The sequence below is a fragment of the Muscardinus avellanarius genome (assembly GCF_963383645.1).
Source record: "Muscardinus avellanarius genome assembly, chromosome: 8".
Lineage (NCBI taxonomy): Eukaryota > Metazoa > Chordata > Mammalia > Rodentia > Gliridae > Muscardinus > Muscardinus avellanarius.
The window spans coordinates 28,830,548-28,850,268 of record NC_137794.1 but is presented as its reverse complement, the minus strand read 5'-3'; the positions used below and the strand labels follow the sequence as shown (position 1 = coordinate 28,850,268).

At 43.5% G+C, this 19,721-nt stretch overlaps 1 protein-coding gene across 1 annotated transcript in view; it reads right to left on the bottom strand.

Moving 5' to 3' along the window:
- Positions 1-3,754: 3,754 nt before the first annotated feature.
- The window catches only part of MTO1 (mitochondrial tRNA translation optimization 1), a gene marked incomplete at its 3' end in the record, with an annotated part of 31,714 nt that continues 15,747 nt past the window's right edge, over positions 3,755-19,721 (bottom strand). The window contains exons 5-12 of the mRNA XM_080700076.1: positions 18,063-18,175; positions 17,784-17,974; positions 16,952-17,082; positions 14,668-14,872; positions 13,352-13,523; positions 6,969-7,087; positions 4,773-4,933; positions 3,755-3,916 (exon numbers count right to left, since the gene is read on the bottom strand). Coding sequence (XP_080556202.1) covers positions 3,755-3,916; positions 4,773-4,933; positions 6,969-7,087; positions 13,352-13,523; positions 14,668-14,872; positions 16,952-17,082; positions 17,784-17,974; positions 18,063-18,175 — 1,254 coding nt within the window. The remainder of the gene's footprint in view (positions 3,917-4,772; positions 4,934-6,968; positions 7,088-13,351; positions 13,524-14,667; positions 14,873-16,951; positions 17,083-17,783; positions 17,975-18,062; positions 18,176-19,721) is intronic.

Sequence of the window (19,721 nt, the reverse complement as noted above, 5' to 3'; positions counted from 1 at the left end):
CTAGGGGCGTTTTACCTTTTACTTCTGAGCGATACCCCCACCCCTATTTTTAAATTTTTTTTATTTTTATTGTTTTTTTAAATTTTTTTTAAAATTTTTTGTGGTACTGGGGATGGAACCCTTCTACTTCCGAACTACACTCCCAGACCTATTTTATATTTTTATTTGGAAACAGGGTCTCTTAAGCTAGAGAGCCTGGCTTCGAACCTGCGCGATCCTCCTGTCTCAGCCTCCCAAGCGTGCACCACCATGCCCGGATTTATTATTTATTTTGAAACAGGGTCTCACTGAGTTGCAAAGGGTTTAAATAGCTGAGGCTGGCTTCGAACCTGCTCAACCCTCCTGTCTCATTTTTTTCTTTTTCTTTTTTTTTTTTTTTAAGGCAGTGGGGACTGATCCCAGGAGCATTCTATGTCTGAGCTATAGCCTCTGCCCTTTATGTTTGTTTGTTTGTTTGTTTGTTTGTTTGTTTGTTTTTCCCTTCGGTACTGGAGATTGAACCCAGGGGCATTCTACCTCCAAGCTACACCCCCAGTCCTATTTTTTTTATTCTTTGCTTTGAAACAGGTATCACTAAGTTGTTGAGGGCCACATTAAGTAGCTGATGCTGTCCAAGAACTGTGATCCTCCTGTCTCAGCCTCCCAAGTACTGGGATTATAAGCATGCATCACCACGCCCGGTGAGAATTATATTTTTATTTAATCTTATTTTTAATTTTTATTTATTTATTTATTTATTTATTTATTTATTTATTTATTTATTTATTTTGCAGGTCTGGGGATGGAACCCAGGGGCATTCGACTTCTGAGCTACACCCCCTGCCCTATTTTTTATTCTTTATTTTGAAACCGGGTCTCACTGAGTTGCAGAGGTATCACTAAGTAGAGGAGGCTGTCCACGAACCGCGATCCTCTGTTCTCAGCCTCCTGAATGCTGGGATTACAAGCTTGTGCCACCATGCCCGGCCTATTTTTTATTTTTTGTGGTACTGGGGATGGAACCCAGGAGCATTATACCTCTGAGCTACACCCCCAGCCTTATTTTTTATTCTTTATTTTGAAACAGGGTTTTACTGAGTTGCAAAGGGCATAAGTAGCTGAGGCTGTCCATGAACCACAATCCTTCTGTCTGAGCCTCCCAAATGCTGGGATTACAAGTGTGTACCACCACCCTTGGCTGAGAATATATTTTTATTTTATTTTTATTTATTTATTTTTTGGTGGTACTGGGGGTAGAACCCAGAGGCTTTCTACCTCCGGGCTATGCTCCCAGACCTATTTTATATATTTTATTTGGAAACAGGGTCTCCCAAAGTCGCTGAGAGCCTCAATCAGTAGCTGAGGCTGGCTTTGAACCTGTGCAATACTCTTCTCTCAGTCTCTCAAGCACTGGGATTACAAGCATGCGCCACCATGCCCGGCTGAAAAAATATTTTTAAAACTCAGTAATAATATTCAAACTCTTGGTTATAAAGGGAACTTCATGTTCAAAGCTACAATGGTTTAGTCTCAGTCTACATCTTCACCCTCCTTCCACAACAGTTTCACAAGTGTGTACATAGTGTTTCTTAGCCACTTCCTCTCTATTTGCTGTTCCTATTGAAACGAACCTCAGTGCCAGGTTTTCTGACTACAGGGCAGCGGGGCCTGTGGCGGCGGGAGGAAATCCAAGTGTGGCCCTGGCTAGTCGCTGACTAGTCACAGATTTTTTTTTTTTTTTCGGGTACTGGAGATTGAACCCAGGGGTAGGAGGTTCCAGGCTGCATCCTAAGTCCAATTTTCTTTTTTTGGTGCTGAGGATTAAGCCCAGAGGCAATTTACCTCCAAGCTACAACCCCAGCCCTATTTTAGTATTAATATTTTTTTATTTTGAAATAGGGTCTCATTAAGTGGCTGAGGCTGGCTTTAAACTTAAATCCTGTCTCAGTCTCCCAAGTACTAGGATTCCAGGAATGCATGACCGCACCCAGTCCTTTTTTTTCTTAGTACTGGCAATGGAACCCAGGGGGTACTCTACCTTTCAGCTATACCCCAAGCCCTATTTTATTATTTTATTCTACCTCTGAACTATATTCCCAGCCCTATTTTATTATTGTATTTTGAAACAGGGTCTAAGTAAGTTGCTGAGGCTGACCTTGAACCTGGCATCCTTGTGTCTCAGCCTCCCAAGTACTGGGATTACAAGCGTGTACCACCATACCCAGCTGGTTTTACGTTCTAAAGCAAATGACACAACCTAAAACAATTTTTTAAAATGGTACTGGGGATTGAACCCAGGGCATTCTACCTCCAAGCTATACCCCCAGCCCTTTATACATTTTTTTTTTTTAAAAAGAGGGTCTTGTTATGTTGCTGAGAGTACTTACTGAGGCTGTCGTCTCAGCCTCTCAAGTACTGGAATAACAGGTGTGTGCCACCCTACCCAGCACAAATGTTTTCCATCAAACATCTTTTGTTGTTGTTCTGGGAATGAAACCCCCGGGCTATCTCTAAGCTACACACCTAGCCTTATTACTTATTCTTTATTTTGAAACAGGGTCTCACTGAGTTTCAAAGGGCCTAAGTAGTAGCTGAGGCTGGCCTTGAACCTCGATTCTCCTGTCTCAGCCTCCCAGTACTGGGATTACGAATGTGTGTCATCATACCCAGCTAAAAAAATGTTGCTTGAATAGGTCTGAGTTAGTTACCTGTTAAAATGACTAAATCAAGTACCAGAAAAAGTTCATTATTTATAAATGATCCAGAATTACAAATACATTTCACTTGTTATTGAGCTGCTTACTGGAAAGACCAAAATTAGATGGGCAAAAAAATCCATGAAAACTGAGCTATATCCAAGTGACCATGATTATAACAAGATATCTGGTTGCCTTGTGCCCATAATGAGGCTTAATGTGCAGATGTGGAGCCAAGTGACCAGAGCCCCTGGGACTCTCCAGAGTGCCTGCTGCAGCCCAAGTGGACAGAAGCCCCCCCTACACCGCAGACGCAGGCAGGCATTCCAGGGACAAGCAGCCATCTGGCAGTACCTAGCCTCAGTCCATCCAGAGAGGCTGAGGTGTCTGAAGAGCCAGCCAGAGGGCCCAGCTGGTCATCTTATTCTAGCCTCTGGGGCCACATACCAACCAAGTCCTGGAGAGGTCTTGCTGTGTGTGTGTTTTACTGGGTCTTGTACTCAGTACATTATATCTCTGAGCTACACCCCCAGACCTATTTTTTATTTTGAAACGGTCTCACTAAATTGCAGAGGGCCTAAGTAGCTAAGGCTGCCCATGAACCTGTGATCCTACTGTCTCAGCCTCTTAAGTACTGGGATTCCAAGTGTTACCACACCTGGCAAGTTGGTACTCTTCAAGGTTAATTTTGGTTTCACTATTTTCTCTCTGATGGACACTGCAAACGTTATATGAATGGGCTCACTGTACTAGAACTAAGAGAAAGAGCACAAATTATTGACAATTATTCAGAGATATGAAAAAGACAGTTATGCCGGGCGTGGTGGCCACCATGCCCAGCTTATTTATTTATTTATTTATTTATTTATTTATTTATTTTTATTTGAAACAGGATCTCATTAAATAGCTGAATATCTTGCTAATTTGCTGAGGCTAGGCTGGAACCCACAATCCTCCTATCTCAGGCTCCCAAGTACTAGGATTACAGGGTGTGCCACCATGTCTGGATTATCTCCTATGTATACTTTTGTATAGATTAAGTTTTTCATATACTCATGAAGTTTTCTATGAATTGAAAGCTATAACTTTCTTTCTTGAAGTCTGTTTGTGTTGTGTAAATATTGCTCGGTGTGGGACGGTTCGCTCGCAGACGCCTGTCTTTGCTGAGTGGTCTTCACAAATCTGAGCAGATTGACGATGGCAGCGGGCGTCACTCCAGGTATACGACTAGCTGCTCCAATCTAGGAGTTAAAACCACAAGAGAACTGTAGATTAATCACGTCAAATCAAAGCTGTTCTCTCATTGGCACATGCCTGTAATACTAGTACTTGTGAGGCTGAGACGGGAGGATCACAGGTTCAAGGCTAGTGCGTGGTAATTTACTGAGACTCTGTTTCAAAATTAAAAATAAATAAATACATAAAAGGGCTAGGAGTGTAGCTCAGAGGTAGAATGCCCCTGGGTTCAATCCCTAGCACCACACACACAAAACAAAAAAGTAGAAATAAAATACAAGATTAAATTTCCTATGATTAAATGGACCATTAATTATATGGGCATTGTAACCCCAAGCTTTAAAAAGTAAAAGCAGTAGCTCTTTATTAGTTTTTTTTTTTTTTGGTGGTACTGAGGGTGGAACCCAGAGGCTTTCTACCTCCGGGCTATACTCCCAGACCTTTTTTGTATTTTATTTGGAAACAAGGGTCTCACTAAGTTGCTGAGAGTCTGAGAGTCTCACTCAGTAGCTGAGGCTGGCTTCGAACCTGTGCGATCCTCCTGTCTCAGCCTCCCAAGCGCTGGGATTACAAGTGTGCGCCATTACGCCCGGTGATTTTTGTAACTTGATTTTTCTTTCTTTCTTTTTTTTTTGCAATTCTAGGGACTGAACCCAGAGACATTCTACCTCTGAACTACACCCCCAGCCCTATTTTTTATTCTTTATTTTGAAACAGGGTCTCACTAAGTTGTGGAGGGCTTCACTAAGTAGCTGAGGCTGGCTGTGAACCTGCGATCCTCCTGTCTCAGCCTCCCAAGTCCCAAGCGTGCACCACCACGCCCGGCTGTACTTGTTTCTGTTCCACTGCACCTTTTCTTACCGTCTGTGGACGACTCAAGTGTAGTTTCTCTCGCACTTCACTGGACAAAGACACATCCCTGATAGTCAAATAGTCTAGGTCTTCTGGCAGCTGGAGCGCTTCATCTCTTTGAACTTCCTTTATTTCTTGTAGCTGATGCAACAATACTGATTCGTACGTGGCTAGAGGACAAAATTAGAATTCTGTCATATACTCAGGTCACACTAGCAAACTACATTTGGATAGTCTTTTTTTATTTACAAAGAGCACTTACATGGATCACTTCATTTAACACTCACTTCAGCTGGGCAAGGTGGCAGATGCCTGTAATCCCAGTACTTGGGAGGCTGAGACAGGATCCCAGGTTCGAGGACAGCCTCAGTAAGTAGAGACTCTCATCAACCTAGCAAGACCGTTTCAGAATAAAAATAAAATAGGACTGGGGGTAGAGCTCAGAGGAAGAATGCCCCTGGGTTCCATCCCTGGTACCAGAAAAACAAAACCAAAACCAAACCACCTTGTCACCATGACATGGCAGGGCAGGTGTTCTCTTTCTTTTTGTTGGTGTTGTAGAATGAACCAATGAACATCCTATCCTGGAGCTACACTCCCAGCAAACCCTCTTTTTTTTTTTTTTTGCAGTACTGCGAATTGAACCCAAGGGTGTTCTACCTCTGAGCTACACCCAAGCCCTATTTTTTATTCTTTATTTTGGAAATAGGGTCTCACTGATTTGCAAAGGACCTAAGTAGCTGAGGCTGTCCACGAACCATGATCCTCCTGTCTCAGCCTCAGATGCTGGAATTACAAGTGTGCACCACTATGCCCTACCCTTATTCTTTATTTTGAAACAGGTCTAAACTGCAGAGGGCCTCACTAAGTAGCTGAGGCTGGCCATGAACCTGTGATCCTCCTGTCTCAACCTCCCAAGTATAGAGATTATAAGTCTGCGTCACCACGCGCGGCTCTCCCAGCCCTTTTGAATTATTTATTTATTTATTTATTTATTTATTTATTTATTATTTATTTATGGCACTAAGGATTGATCCCAATGGCATTCTACCTCTGAGCTATACCCCCAGCCCTATATTTTTGGTTTTGTTTTTTGTTTTGCGGTACTGGGGATGGAACACAGGGGCATTCTACCTCCGAGCTACACTCCCAGCCCTATTTTTTTTATTCTTTATTTTGAAACAGGGTCTCACTGAGTTGCAAAGGGCGGCAATAAGTAGTAGCTGAGGCTGTCCACAAACAGCAGTCCTCCTGTCTCAGCCTCCCAAATGCTAGGATTACAAGTGTGTGCTACCACGCTTGGCTAGGCCCTCTGTAATTTAGTGAGACCCAGTTTACAAATACAGAATAAAAATAGGGCTGGGGGTATAGCTGAGAGTTAGAATGCCCCTGGGTTCAATCCCCTGTACTGCAAAAAAAGAAATTAAAAAATAAAAAATAAGCTGGGTGTGGTGCCGCATGCTTGTAATCCCCGCACTTGAGAGGATGAGACAGGAGGATCGCACAGGTTCGAAGCCAGCCGTGCTGGCTTAAGAGACCCTGTTCCCAAATAAAAAGTATAAAATAGGTCTGGGAGTGCAGCCCGGAGGTAAAAGGGTTTCCAGGAACCCCAGTACCACTAAATAAATAAGTAAATAAGTAAATTAATGAAGGAGAGAGAAAGACAAGAAGAGCTGTATAGTTGCACCTGCCGTCTGTACCTGAGGTGAGGACCTATTACAATGCAGACTCTTACTCAGCGGGTCTGCAGTGGGGCCTGAGATGCCCTAGACTTCTGATCCACTCCCAGGCACTGCAATGCTGCTAGCTGGGGACCACGCTTTGACTAGCACGGAGCAAAACACTGTGCTTGTCCTGGAGTAATAATGGCTTCCCTTGGCAAGTGCTCTTGATACATCTGCACTGTGCATAATTTGTACAAATGGAAAATAGAGTATCCATGCATCTTAAGTAAAAAATTATTTTCTGGCCGGGCGTGGTGGTGCACACTTGTAATCCCAGCGTTTGGGAAGCTGAGACCGGAGGGAGGATCAGGGTTCGCCGATAGTCTCAGCTACTTAGTGAGGCCCTCCACAACTTAGAGAGACCCTGTTTCAAAATAAAGAATTAAAAACTAGGGCAGGGGTGTAGCTCGGAGGTTGAATGTCCCTGAGTTCCATCCCCAGACCCCCCCCACACACACATACAAAATAAGTAATTTTTTACCTTCTATTTTTAGTCTTGTAGCTAGCTCTCTACATTCAGTATACTTCTTCAAGGGTTCTGGAACAGCCTTGGCTAACAATTCCATGTCAACGTCTTCATACTTCAGAACATCTAGAGCACTGTAAATGTACAAAAGTTTAATTAACATATGGATCCATAGCATATAAGGGAGATTAAGAATAAGAATCCTTAAAATAATACCAAGTCTCAGAATAGGTAACCATAAATAACACCAAATCTCAGAATAAATAACCATAAATAAATAATAAATCTTTTTTTATGGTATTGGGGATTGAACTCGGCACTGTACCTGAGTAATATCTCCAGCTCTATTTTACTTTATTTCACTTACTTATTTATTTTAATTTTTTTATGGTACTAAGGATTGAATCCTGGGGCATTTTACCTCTGAGTTAAACCCCAGACTTAGTTTTTTATTTTGAAACAGGGTCTCACTGAGTTGCAGAGAGCCCAACTAAGTCTACGGCTTAGCTGCGAATCTGCAACCCTCCAGTATCAGCTTCCCAAGTACTGGGATTACAAGTGTGTGCCACCATGCCCAGCTCTATTTTATTTTTTATTGTGAAACAAGGTCCCACTAAGTTGCAGAGGGCCTCACTAAATTTCTGAGGCTGGATGAGAACCTCTGATCATCCTGTCTCAGCCTCCCAAGGACTGGGATTACAAGTATGTACCACCATGTCCAGCTTCACCTTAATTCTTTCTAAGTGCAGCAGCTTTGTGAAGGAGGATAGCAGGTTCGAGGCCAGCCTCAGCTACTTAGTAAGGCCCTCTGCAACTTAGTGAGACCCTGTTTCCAAGAACAAAAAATAGGGCTGGGGGCATAGCTTGGAGGTAAATGCCCTTGGCTTCAATCCCCAGTACTGCAAAAATACATACATACATACATATTGATTCTCCCCACATCCCTATCAGAAGAATTAAGTTGTTAAGGGTAGCCTGGTTATAATCCATTTCTTCTCTCTTTCGTGTAGGAACAAAATATCCTCCGTTAACAAAGGTTTCACTGAATTCCCAAAGAGTAGGAAGTAGGCTTTATGTTGAAACTATGCTAAGTCCTAGTACCCTGTGAATGAGGCATCCTTTGGTATGCTGGGAATCCTAAAGGAGGTCTTCTCCTTTTTTGGACAGAACTCCTCAAGGAAGAACAAGAGAAGAATGCAAGTATGTTTTAAATCTCTACAAAACAGCCAGGCGTGGTGATGCATGTTTGTAATCTCAGCATTCGGGAGGCTGAGACAGGAGGATAGTGGTTCGCGGACAGCCTCAGCTACTTAGTGAGGTCCTTTGCAACTCAGTGAGACTCTGTTTCAAAAAATAAAGATTAAAAAATAGGGCTGGGGTGCAGCTCGGGGGTAGAACGCCACTGGGTTCTATCCCCAGTACTGTTAAAAACAAAACAAAACAAATCTTTGCAGAACAAAATAATAAAATGATAGAAGAGTTCAAAAGTATTCTTCTAGAGCCAAGCATAGTGATGTACACCTGAAATCCCAGTATTTAGAAGGCTGAGAAAGGAAGACTGCAGGTTCGAAGCCAACCTTGGAAACTATAGAGACCCTTAGCAACTTAGTAAAACCATTTCTTTTCTTTTTTTTTTTTTTTGCGGGTCTGGGGATGGAACCCAGGGGCATTCAATCTCCGAGCTACACCCCCTGCCCTAGTTTTTATTCTTTATTTTGAAACAGGTCTCACTAGGTTGCGGAGGGCTAAGTAGCTGAGGCTGTCTGCGAACCGTGATCCTCTGGTCTCAGCTTCCCAAATGCTAGGATTACAAGCGTGTGCCACCACACCCGGCTCTTAGTAAAACCATTTCAAAATAAAAAGTAAAGCCAGCTGTGGTGGCACATTCCTATAATCTCAGTACGCGGCAGGCTAAGAATGGAGGATCACAGGTTCAAGGACAGCTTGAGCGAGTAGCGAGATTCTCACCAACCAGCAAGACCGTATTTCTTTTTTCTCTTTTGTGATACTGTGATGTGAAAGCAGGGGCATCCTACCTCCAAACTACACCCCTAGCCCTAGTTTCATGTTTATTTATATATTTATTGCAATGCTGGGGATTGAACCCAGGGCCATTCTACCTCTGAACTACACCCCCGGCCCTATTTTTTTATTCATTTTGAAACAGTCTAAGTTGTGGAGGGCCTCACTAAGTAGCTGAGGCTGGCCACAAACCTGCAATCTTTCTGTCTCAGCCTCCCAAGAACTGGGATTACAAGCGTCTGCCACCACACCCGGCTTTTATTTTTTTCTGGTACTAGGGATTGAACCCAGGGTTCTATTTCTGAGCTACATTCCTGGCCCTATTTTATTTTTATTTCTAAACGGGATTTTACTAGGTTAATGAGAGCCTCACTCTTGCTGAGGCTGTCCTTGAACCTGCCACCCTCCTGTCTTAGCCTCCTAAGTACTGAGATTACTGGTTTGCGCCACCATGCCCAGTTGAGTTCCTGTACAAAAGCAAAAAATAAACCATGCATGGTGGTGCAGGCCCTAGTCTCACTACTTGAGAGGCTGAGACAGGAGGTTTGCAGGTTTGAAGCCAGCCTCAGCAACTTAGCAAGATCTTGTTTCCAAATAAAAACTAAAAATACGACTTGGGTGTACCTTGGAGGTATAATACCCCTAGGCTCAATTCCTGCAAAACACACACACACACACACACACACACACACAAAAAAAAAAAATAAAATAGCCAAGTGTGGTGGCACACGCTTGTAATCCCAGTACTTGGCAGGCTGAGACAGGATTGCAGATTTGTGACCAGCTGCAGCTACTTAGTGAGGCCCTCTGCAACTCAGTGATACCCTGTTTCAAAAAATAGGGCCAGGGGAGTAGCTCAGAGGTGGAATGCCCCTGGGTTCCATTTCTAGCATCACAAAAGAAATAAAAAGAAATAAAAAGGGGTAGGAGTAGCTGGGCTTGTAACCCCAGCATTTGAGAAGCTGAGACAGGAAGATCATGGTTTGTGGACAGCCTCAGCTACTACTTAGTGAGGTCCTTTGCAACTCAGTGAGACCTTGTTTCAAAATAAAAATAAAAATTAGGGCTGGGGGTATAGCTTGGAGTAGAATGTCCCTGGGTTCCATCTCTAATACCGAAAAGAAAAAAAAGAAAAAAAAAAAAGGCTAGAAATATAGCTCTGTGGTAGTGCCCCGGGTTCAGTCCTGTGTTATAAATAGAAAACAAAACAAATCAAAACACATGAACCTGATAGCTTCATTTTCATTTTAATTCACTAATTAGCATCTTAGATTGTGCTGAAAACGATCGCTGCCTCCACTCTCAGTACTGCCACAATAAAGAGTCACAGTGAATGGAAGTTCCAATGATGAATCTTTGATAGAGCGGTAATTGATAAACACAGCCGGGCGTGGTGGACGCTTGGAATCCCAATACTTGGGAGGCTGAGACAGGAGTGCAGGTTCAAGGACAGCCTCAGCAAGTGAGACTATCAGCAATCTAGTGAGACCCTGTTTTAAAATCGGGCTGGGAATGTAGCTCAGAGAAAGAACATCTTTGGGTTCAATCCCTAATACTACCAAAAAAAAAAAAAAAAAAAGACAAAAACAAAGCATAGTATTAAAAATTCTTTGTCCAGGGGTTGAAGGTATAGATCAGTGAGAAAGCTCTCGTCTTGTATGTATAAGGCCCTGGGTTTGATCCCAGCACTGCCAAAAAGAGAAAAATAACTTTTGTCTAAAATTTCAAATGTTAATCTTCTTAAATTTAAACATATGAATAAACAGCTGAAGGACTGAGTAACCTGTAAACACTTGTGTCTCTGAAGAGTGGCAACACCATCGTGGCTGGCACTATGGCTTAGATACGGTTTGAGTGTGCTCCCCCAGATTCGTGTGCTGGAGCTTGGTTCCCTGGTGTGATAGTGTTGACATGGTGGTGGTGAACCTTTAAGAGGAGGGGCCTATTGGGAGGTAATTAGGTTACTGGGGGAGCACACCTACTGTTACTATTATTAAAGATCTGTTTACTGCTAGGTGTGATGGCCATGTACTTGAGTGGCTGAGACAGAAGGATTGTAGGTTCAAAGCCACTGAGTCCTCTCCTTAAGAGCAGGACAACAGTGCCCATATTTTTATTTTTTATTTCTTTTTTATTTTTGTGGTACTGAGAATTGAACCCAGAGACATTCTACCTCTGAGCTATACCCCCAGACTGATTTTATTTCTTATTTGTTTTTTTTTTTGTTTTTTGGTGGTACTGGGGGTGGAACCCAGAGGCTTTCTACCTCCGGGCTATACTCCCAGACCTTTTTTATATTTTATTTGGAAACAGGGTCTCACTAGGTTGCTGAGAGCCTCACTAAGTAGCTGAGGCTGGCTTCGAACCCGTGCAATCCTCCTGTCTCAGCCTCCCAAGCGCAGAGATTACAAGCGTGCGCCACCACGCCTGGCCCTTATTTCTTATTTGGAAACAGGGTCTTGCTAAGTTGATGAAAGTCTATTTGTTGAGACTGTCCTTGAACTCCTGTCTCAGCCTCCCAAGTACTAGGATTACAAGTGTGCACCACCACGTCCAGCCCCTATTTCTTTTGTATCAATGATCCTATTGTCCTTCTGAGACCTAAGACAAGGGGCAAGACTGCACACAGTGGATACTTATAATGCTGGTGACTAATCATCAAGATAAACACAGTCGCTGGGCGTGGTGGTGCGTACTTATAATCCCCCAGTACTTGGGAGGCTGAGACAGGAGGATCACAGGTTCACGGCCAGTCTTAGCAACTTGTGAGGCTCTCTGCAACTTAGTGAAGCCCTGTTTCAAAATAAAGAATAGCTGGGCGTGGTGGTGCACGCTTGTAATCCCAGCATTTGGGAGGTTGAGACAGGAGGATCCTGGTTTGTGGTCAGCCTCAACTACTTAATGAGGCTCTTTGCAACTCAGTGAGACCCTGTTTCCAAATAAAAGAGAATGAAAATTAGGGCTGAAGGTGTGGCTCAGAGGTAGAATGCCCCTGGGTTCTATCCCTGGTACTACAAAAAACAAAAAAATAAACAACAACAACAAAAAAAACGAAATAAAGAATAAAATATGGAGGTGTAGCTCGGAGGTAGAATGCCCCTGGATTCAATCCCCAGTACCACACACACACACCAAAAAAAAAAAACAACAACAAAAACCAGGATTAGGGGTGCGGCTCAGAGGTACAATGCCTCTGGGTTCAATACCCAGTACTACCAAGAAAAAAAAAGAAAAGACAGGTTAAAAATGGAGAGAGTTGCAGGTGTAGTTCAGTGGTAGAGCACTTGTGTAACATGCCTAAGGCCCAGCGCTTGAACCCCAGCAAATAAAATAAAATAAGCTGGGCATGGTGGCGCACGCTTGTAATCCCAGCATTTGGGAGGCTGAGACTGGAGGATGGCAGTTCATGGACAGCCTCAGCTACTTAGTGAGGCCCTCTGCAACTTAGTGAGACCCTGTTTCAAAATAAAGAATAAAAAATAGGGCAGGATGTGTAGCTCAGAGGTCAAATGCCCCTGGGTTCCATCCCTAGACCTGCAAAAATAAAGTAAAAAATGAAATAAAAATAAAACAGGAGAACAAAATACACTGGAGGAACAGTGTAAGATCAGTGCCATCATAATATACATAATGTGCTTGCAAGCTACAACATTGTTGATTTGTGCTCCTTGGCCATTCTTTCCCATGCTAATTACATTTTTTTTTTTTCAAATGGGAAAAACCAATGGTGAAATATACCATTGTATATTGTACTATGCAAGGTCCACTGCAAGTTATCTCTGGAGCAAAAATGCTCTGTATTGATGTCCTTTTGGAGTCTACTTACCTCCGGGCTACACTCCCAGTATTTTATATTTTATATTTCTTTTGGAAACAGGGTCTCTTAAGCCAGTAAGTCTGGCTCTGAACCAGTGCGATCCTCCTGCCTCCGCCTCCCAGGCGTGGGGATTACAAGCGTGCGCCACCGTGCCCGGCTGGAGTCTACTTAATACTGAATAGATGAGTTACATGAATAGGATTCTGAAAAGAAGCCCAGATGTATAAGGGGCCTATAAACAAGATATGATGGCACATACCTCTAATCCCAGTATTTGGGAGGCAGAGACTGAGAATCAAGTTTTCATCTGGCCTCAGCAATTTAGCCAGGCCCACTTACTGAAACACTGTTAAAAATTAAAAAATAAAAATAGGGCTAGAGGTATAGCTCAGAGGTAGAATGTCCTTGGACTCAATCCCTAGTAATACACACACATATTTACATACATACATGCAGACATACACACACATTAGGGGCCTGTAGGTAATGTCTCTCTGAATGGTCTCATTTTTCTGTTGCATTTTTCTTCGAGTGAGACGTCTATATTAGAAATGCATACCTGACAGGGAGACTTCGACTAAGGCTTATAGGAAGCTGTGGGATTAACTTTTTCCATGTGCAGCTAGAAAATTCAATGGATTTCAACGCAGAAATGCCTTCTTCTAAAGAAGACTTCATCCAACAAGCTCTTTCATACCGTATCTGGGACACACAGCCAGCTTCCGTATACCCTAGGAAAGGGAAGAGAAAATATAATGAGAGAGGTTTTGCAGGTCCAGTGCCAGCTCAGCAACTTAGTGAGACCCCATTTTAAAACAAAAATAAAAATCCAGGCATGGGGTTGCACACTTGTAATTCTAGTACTTGGGGGGCAGAGACAGGAAGATCTCCGGTTTATGGTGAGCCTCAGCAACTTAGTAAGGCTATCTGCAACCTAGTGAGACCATGTTCCATCCCTAGTACCACCAAAACTAACTAACTAATTAAAATAAAATAAAATAAAACAGGGCTGGATGTGGTGGCACACACCTGTAATCCCAGCACTTGGGAGGCTGAGACAAGAGCACTGTAGGTTCAAAATAAGCCTCAGCAATTTAGTGAGACTCTGTTTCCAAAAAAAAAAAAAAAAAAAAAAGAAAAGAAAAGAAAAGAAAAAAGAAAAAATTAAAAGGCTGAGGGTATAGCTCAGGGTAGAATGATGACCCTGGCTCTATTTTTATGTTTTAATTCTGAATCAGGATTTCACTAAATGGGCCTGGCTAAGTTGCTGAGGCTGGACAAGAACTTGCAATCCTCCTGTCTCAGTCTCCCAAATACTGGGATTAGAGGCGTATGCCACCACACCTGGTTCATAGGTTCCTTACTTAAACATCTTTGTGTTGGGTTTGATTCCCAATACAATATAATAAAATAAATAAAAAAATAAGGCTCTGGGTGTAGCTCAGAGACAGAATGCTACTGGGTTCAACCCCCAGTATCACAAAATAAGTGAAAAAACAATTAAGCTGGGCATGGTGGTGAGGCTCTCAGAAACTTAGTGAGACCCTGTTTCCAAACAAAAAATATAAAATAGGTCTGGGAGTGTAGCCCAGAGGTAGAAGGCCCCTGGGTTCTATCCCCAGTACCACTAACTAACTAAATAAATAAATAAAAAAGCTGGGCAAGTACTTGAAAGGCTGAGACAGGAGGATAACAGGTTTGAGGCCAGCCTCAGAAACCTAGGCAGACCCTGTTTCAAAATAAAAAATATAAAATAGTGTTTGGGGTGTAGTGCGGAGGTAGAATGTCCCCAGGATCAATCATAGAAAAGAAGGAAGAAAGGGAGAAAGGAAAGAAGGAAAGTTAACCAGGCTACAGTACTTTGTAAAGAGCTACCTCGGAATGTGAGGCGGCTGTCAGCATTATCAGGGCGCAGTGACAAGCGAAACTCCACTCGACTGGTAAACATTCGGTATGGTTCGCTGGTGCCCAAGGTGGTGAGATCATCAATCAAAACTCCTATGTAGCCTTCTGTTCGACTAATGATAAAGGGTGGTTTTCCGCTGACCCGAAGACTGGCGTTGATTCCAGCTATCACACCCTATAAGAGGACTGAAATGTTTAAAGGGCCATTATGAACTGAACAAAAGCACTATCCTATTCAAAACACTACCTGGAAAGAACATCATGGGAGGAAGAAAGCAGGCCGGCAAGGTATGTTAGAGGTAGAAAATGTGATCCACATTGGCGTGGTGGCGCACGCTTGTAATCCCAGCATTCAGGAGGCTGAGATAGGAGGATTGCAGTTCACAGTCAGCCTCAGCTACTTAGTGAAGTCCTTTGCAACTCAGTGAGACCCTGTTTCAAAATAAAGAATAAAAAGCCAGGCATGGTGGTGCATACTTATAATCCCCGTGCTTGGGAGGCTGAGACAGGAGGATTGCACAGGTTCGAAGTCAGCCTCAGCTACGTAGTGAGGATCTCAGCAGTTTAGTGATATCCTGTTTCCAAATAAAGTATAAAAATAAGTCTGGGAGTATAGCCCAGAGGTAGAAATGTCCCTGGGTTCCACCCTCAGTACCCGCCTCCACACACACACAATAAAAAATAGGGCTGAGGGTGTTGCTCAGAGGTAGAACGTCCTTGGGTCCCATCCCCAGTACCGCAAAAAAAAAAAAATGTGATTCATATTCAGAAACAGAATATGGGAGCCATGCGTGGCAGCACATGCCCACAATCCCAGTACTAGTGAGGCTGAGCCAAGATTTGCAGTTCAAGGACAGCCTCAACAAGTAGTGAGGCTCTCATCAACATAGTGAGACTGTTTCAAAATAAAAATAAAATAGGGCAAAGTGTCTAGCTCGGAATATGGGAAAGGTACCATTTGAGCATATTATCATTCATTAGCCTGAGGGGCTAATATTTTCTTTTTTTGGTATTAGGGATTGAACTCAGAGGCATTCTACATTCAAGCCAGACTGCCTGCCTCCCGCCCCCACCCCCTTCCTTCCTGGGAATGAACCCAGGGGTATTCTACCTCTGAGACACATTCCCCACCCTTTTGTATTTATTGCTGTTTTTGTGTTATTATTGATACTGGGGATTGACTACAGGGACATTCTACTTCTGAGCTAGAGGTAATGGGATGGAACCCAGGGGCATTCTACCTTCGAGCTATACCCCTAGCCCTATTTTTTTTTTTTTTTTTTTTTTTTTTTGGGCAGGCCTGGGGATAGAACCCATGAACATTCGACCTCCAAGCTACACCCCTTGCCCTATTTTTTATTCTTTATTTTGAAACAGGGCCTCACTGAGTTGCAAAGGGCCTTACTAAGGAGCTAAGGCTGTCCGTAAACCATGATCCTCCAGTCTAAGCCTCCCGAATGCTGGAATTACAAGTGTGCGCCCCCATTCCCGGCTCCCCAGCCTTACTTTTATTTTGAAACAGTCTCACTAAGTTGATAAGAGTCTCACGACTTGCTGAGGCTGTCCTTGAACCTGTGATTTTCCTATCTCGGCCTCCCAAGTACTGGGATTATGGGTATGTGTCACCATGGTTGGCAAGACTGTTGTAACTTTTTGTTATTGTTTTGGCAATGCTATTGATTGTGTGGGGATTACAAGTGTGTGCCACCATGCCCAGCAGCAATTCCCTGTTTAAAAACAAAAAATCTAGCCAGGCGAGGTGGCGCATGCTTGTAATCCCCGCGCTTGGGAGGCTGAGACAGGAGAATCACACAGGTTCGAAGCCAGCCTCAGCTACTTAGTGAGGCTCTCAGCAACTTAGTGAGACCCTATTTCCAAATAAAAAATATAAAATAGGTCTGGGAGTATAGCTCGGAGATAGAAAGCCTCTGGGTTCCACCCCCAGTACCACCATCAAAAACAAAAACAAAAACAAAAACAAAAAATCTTATAATCTCAGTACGTGGAAGGCTGAGACGGGAGGATTAAAGTTTTGAGGACAGCCTCAGCAGGTAGTGAGACTCTCATTAACCTAGCGAGACCCTGTTTTCAAATAAGAAATAAAATAGGGCTAGGAGTGCAGCTCAGAGGCAGAATATCCCTGAGTTTAACCTGTAGTTCTAAAAAAAATTAAAAAAAAAAAGAGCCCTGGTATGAAAAGAGGAATGTCCGTCAAACAGGCCCTCTGATGCAGTAAGACGAGACAAGCTCTTACTTGAGCTGCAGCCTCCTCATAGCCAGTGGTGCCATTTATCTGTCCAGCAAAGAAGAGCCGTTGAACCAGATGCGTCTCAAGGGAAGGAGTTATCTGACGAGGATCCAAATAATCATACTGAACACCATAGCCTGACGAAAGAACAAATGGCATAGAATGAGTAAGAAGAGAGATGGAGCTGGGCGTGGTGGTGTAAGCCTGTAATCCCGGTACTTGGGAGGCCAAGATAGGAGGACCACAGGTTCGCGGCCAGCCTCAGCCATTTAGCTAGACCCTCTGCAACTTAATGAGACCCTGTTTCAGGATGAACAATAAAAAATAGGGCTGCGGGTGTAGCTCAGAGGTAGAATGCCTCTGGGTTCAATCCCCAGTACCATAAAAGAACAGGAAACCAAAACAAAACAAAGCAAAAAACAAGAGATGGATTTGTCTCTAGGTAGAGATGCAAAGATTGCCATTCAACGCCCTTCAAATACAAAGGCTAGTTCATATGTACAGATGTTGGATTTCAGACTCTGAGGCTTTGAACAACTAAAGTAGCTAAGAATAGCTGGGCATAGTGCTGCATGCCTGTAATCCCAGTTATTTGGTAGCCTGGGATAGGAGGCTCGGAGGTTCAAGGACAGACCTAGCAACCTAGTAAGACTCTCGGCAACCTAGCGAGACCGTTTCCAAACAAAAAATAAAAAGGGCTGGGAGTGTAGCTCAGAAGTAGAATGCCCCCGAGTTCTATCTCCAGTACCACCACCCTAACAAAAAGAAAGTAGCTAGCACTTCCTCACTGACTGCAAAGCCGGGCTGCGCGTGCACTGAAGGGCGGCATCCTCTTTACCCGGCTGAGTCATCTTTGCTTTCTCCAGGCCTCGAATGCACGTGATCATTTTCTCCTGCAGCTCGGCGGGCAGGGTCACAGACAGCCCCTGTGGGTAGATGAGGTCAGAATCCAGTCCTTCGGGTTCCAGCCACACCTGATGCAGGCGGTTTGGAAAACGCAAAACCTTTGATTCAATGGAAGGACAGTACCTAGAACAGGACATTGAAATTAAAACAAAATGAACCAAAGGTCGATGTGGTTCCTGAAAGTTAATTGAGCGCAGGCGTCTGTCCTTACCGGGGCCCCCTCGTGGCTTCCTTGACATGACTATTCAGGTGAAGGTTCTCCAGCACAATCTCGTCCACTCTGGGGTTGGTGTGAGTCAAGTGACACGGCAGCTGTTCTTCTGGCTACAAACAGCAACCAGACAACACTCGTTTGCTTCTCTACTAGTCTGCGTCTTAACAAAGAAATTCGACTTGATATTTAACTTACTTTTATAAACAGTAACTTCATGCATAATGCCCAGTACTATTTATTAAGTATATTTGCCAAAAATGAACAAACTAACAGACAAACCTATATGTACATAAGCTTCTAAATCTAACTACCAGCTTAGAGAAGAGTGGGTAGAAGCATTCGAGGGTTACAATCAGAAAAATCTAGAATGCGGGAAATTCTAGAAAACAAATAAATAGCCAGGCGTGGCAGCACACGCTTGTAATCCCTGCGCTTGGGAGGCTGACACAGGAGGATCACACAGGTTCAAAGCCAGCCTCAGCTACTTAGTGAGGCTCTCAGCAACTTTGTGAGACCCTGTCTCCAAATAAAGTATAGAATAGGTCTGGGAGAATAGCCCAAAGGTAGAAAGCCTCTGGGTCCCACCCCCAGTACCACCACCAAAAAAAAAAAAAAAGAAAGAAAGAAAGAAATATAAATGTTAAAAGCACACAGAGTCAGGTGTAGTGGTGCATGCTTATAATCCCAGTACTTGGAAGGCTAAGACAGGAGGATTGCAGGTTTGAGAGCAGTCTAAACAATATAGCAAGGCTCTCAGCATCCTAGCAAGATGCTGTTTCAGAGCTAAAAAATAAAAATAGGGCTGGAGATAAGATTCAGAGTTTACAAAAAAATCTCCCCTGAGTTCAAATCCCATTATCAAAAAACAACAAAAATGTGATGCCCGTGCTCGGGAGGCTGAGACAGGAGGATCGCACAGGTTCAAAGCCAGCTCAGCTACTTAGTGAGGCTCTCAGCAACTTAGTGAGACCGTTTCCAAATAACATATAAAATAGGTCTGGGAGTATAGCCCGGAGGTAGAAAAGCGCCTGGGTTCCACCCTCAGTACCACACACACACAAAAAAAAGCAACCAGGAAGCCAGATGTGGAGGGAACCTGAGACAGGCTCTCAGGTTCAAAGTTTCAAACCAGCATCAAATGCTGGTATTATAAGCGTGCGCCACCACGCCTGGCTACTTTTACTTTTTTTTTTGTTTCAACACAGGTCTTACTGGGTTGCTGAGGCTGGCCTCACATCTGTGGTTCTCTTATCTTGGCTTACCAAGTACTAGATTAGAGGTGTGCACCATCATGCCTGGTTCAATGTGGGCTTTTTTTTTGTATGCGTGTGTATGTGTGGTAGTGGAAATTGAACCCAGGCGCATTCTACCTCCAAGCTATACCCCCAGCCCTATTTTTATTTTATTTTGAAACAGGGACTTAATAAGTTACCAAGGGCCTTATTAAGTAGCTGAGGCTGGCTACAAAACTGTGATCCTCTTGTCTCAGCCACCCAAGTACTGGTATCACAAGCATGCACCACCAAACCCAGTTAAAAAAAGTTCTCTGTTAAAGCATATGTGGACGCTGGGCATGGTGGCACACATTGTAATTCCAGTACTTGAGAGGCTGAGACAGGAGGATCACAGGTTCAAGGCTAGCCTCAGCTATTTAGT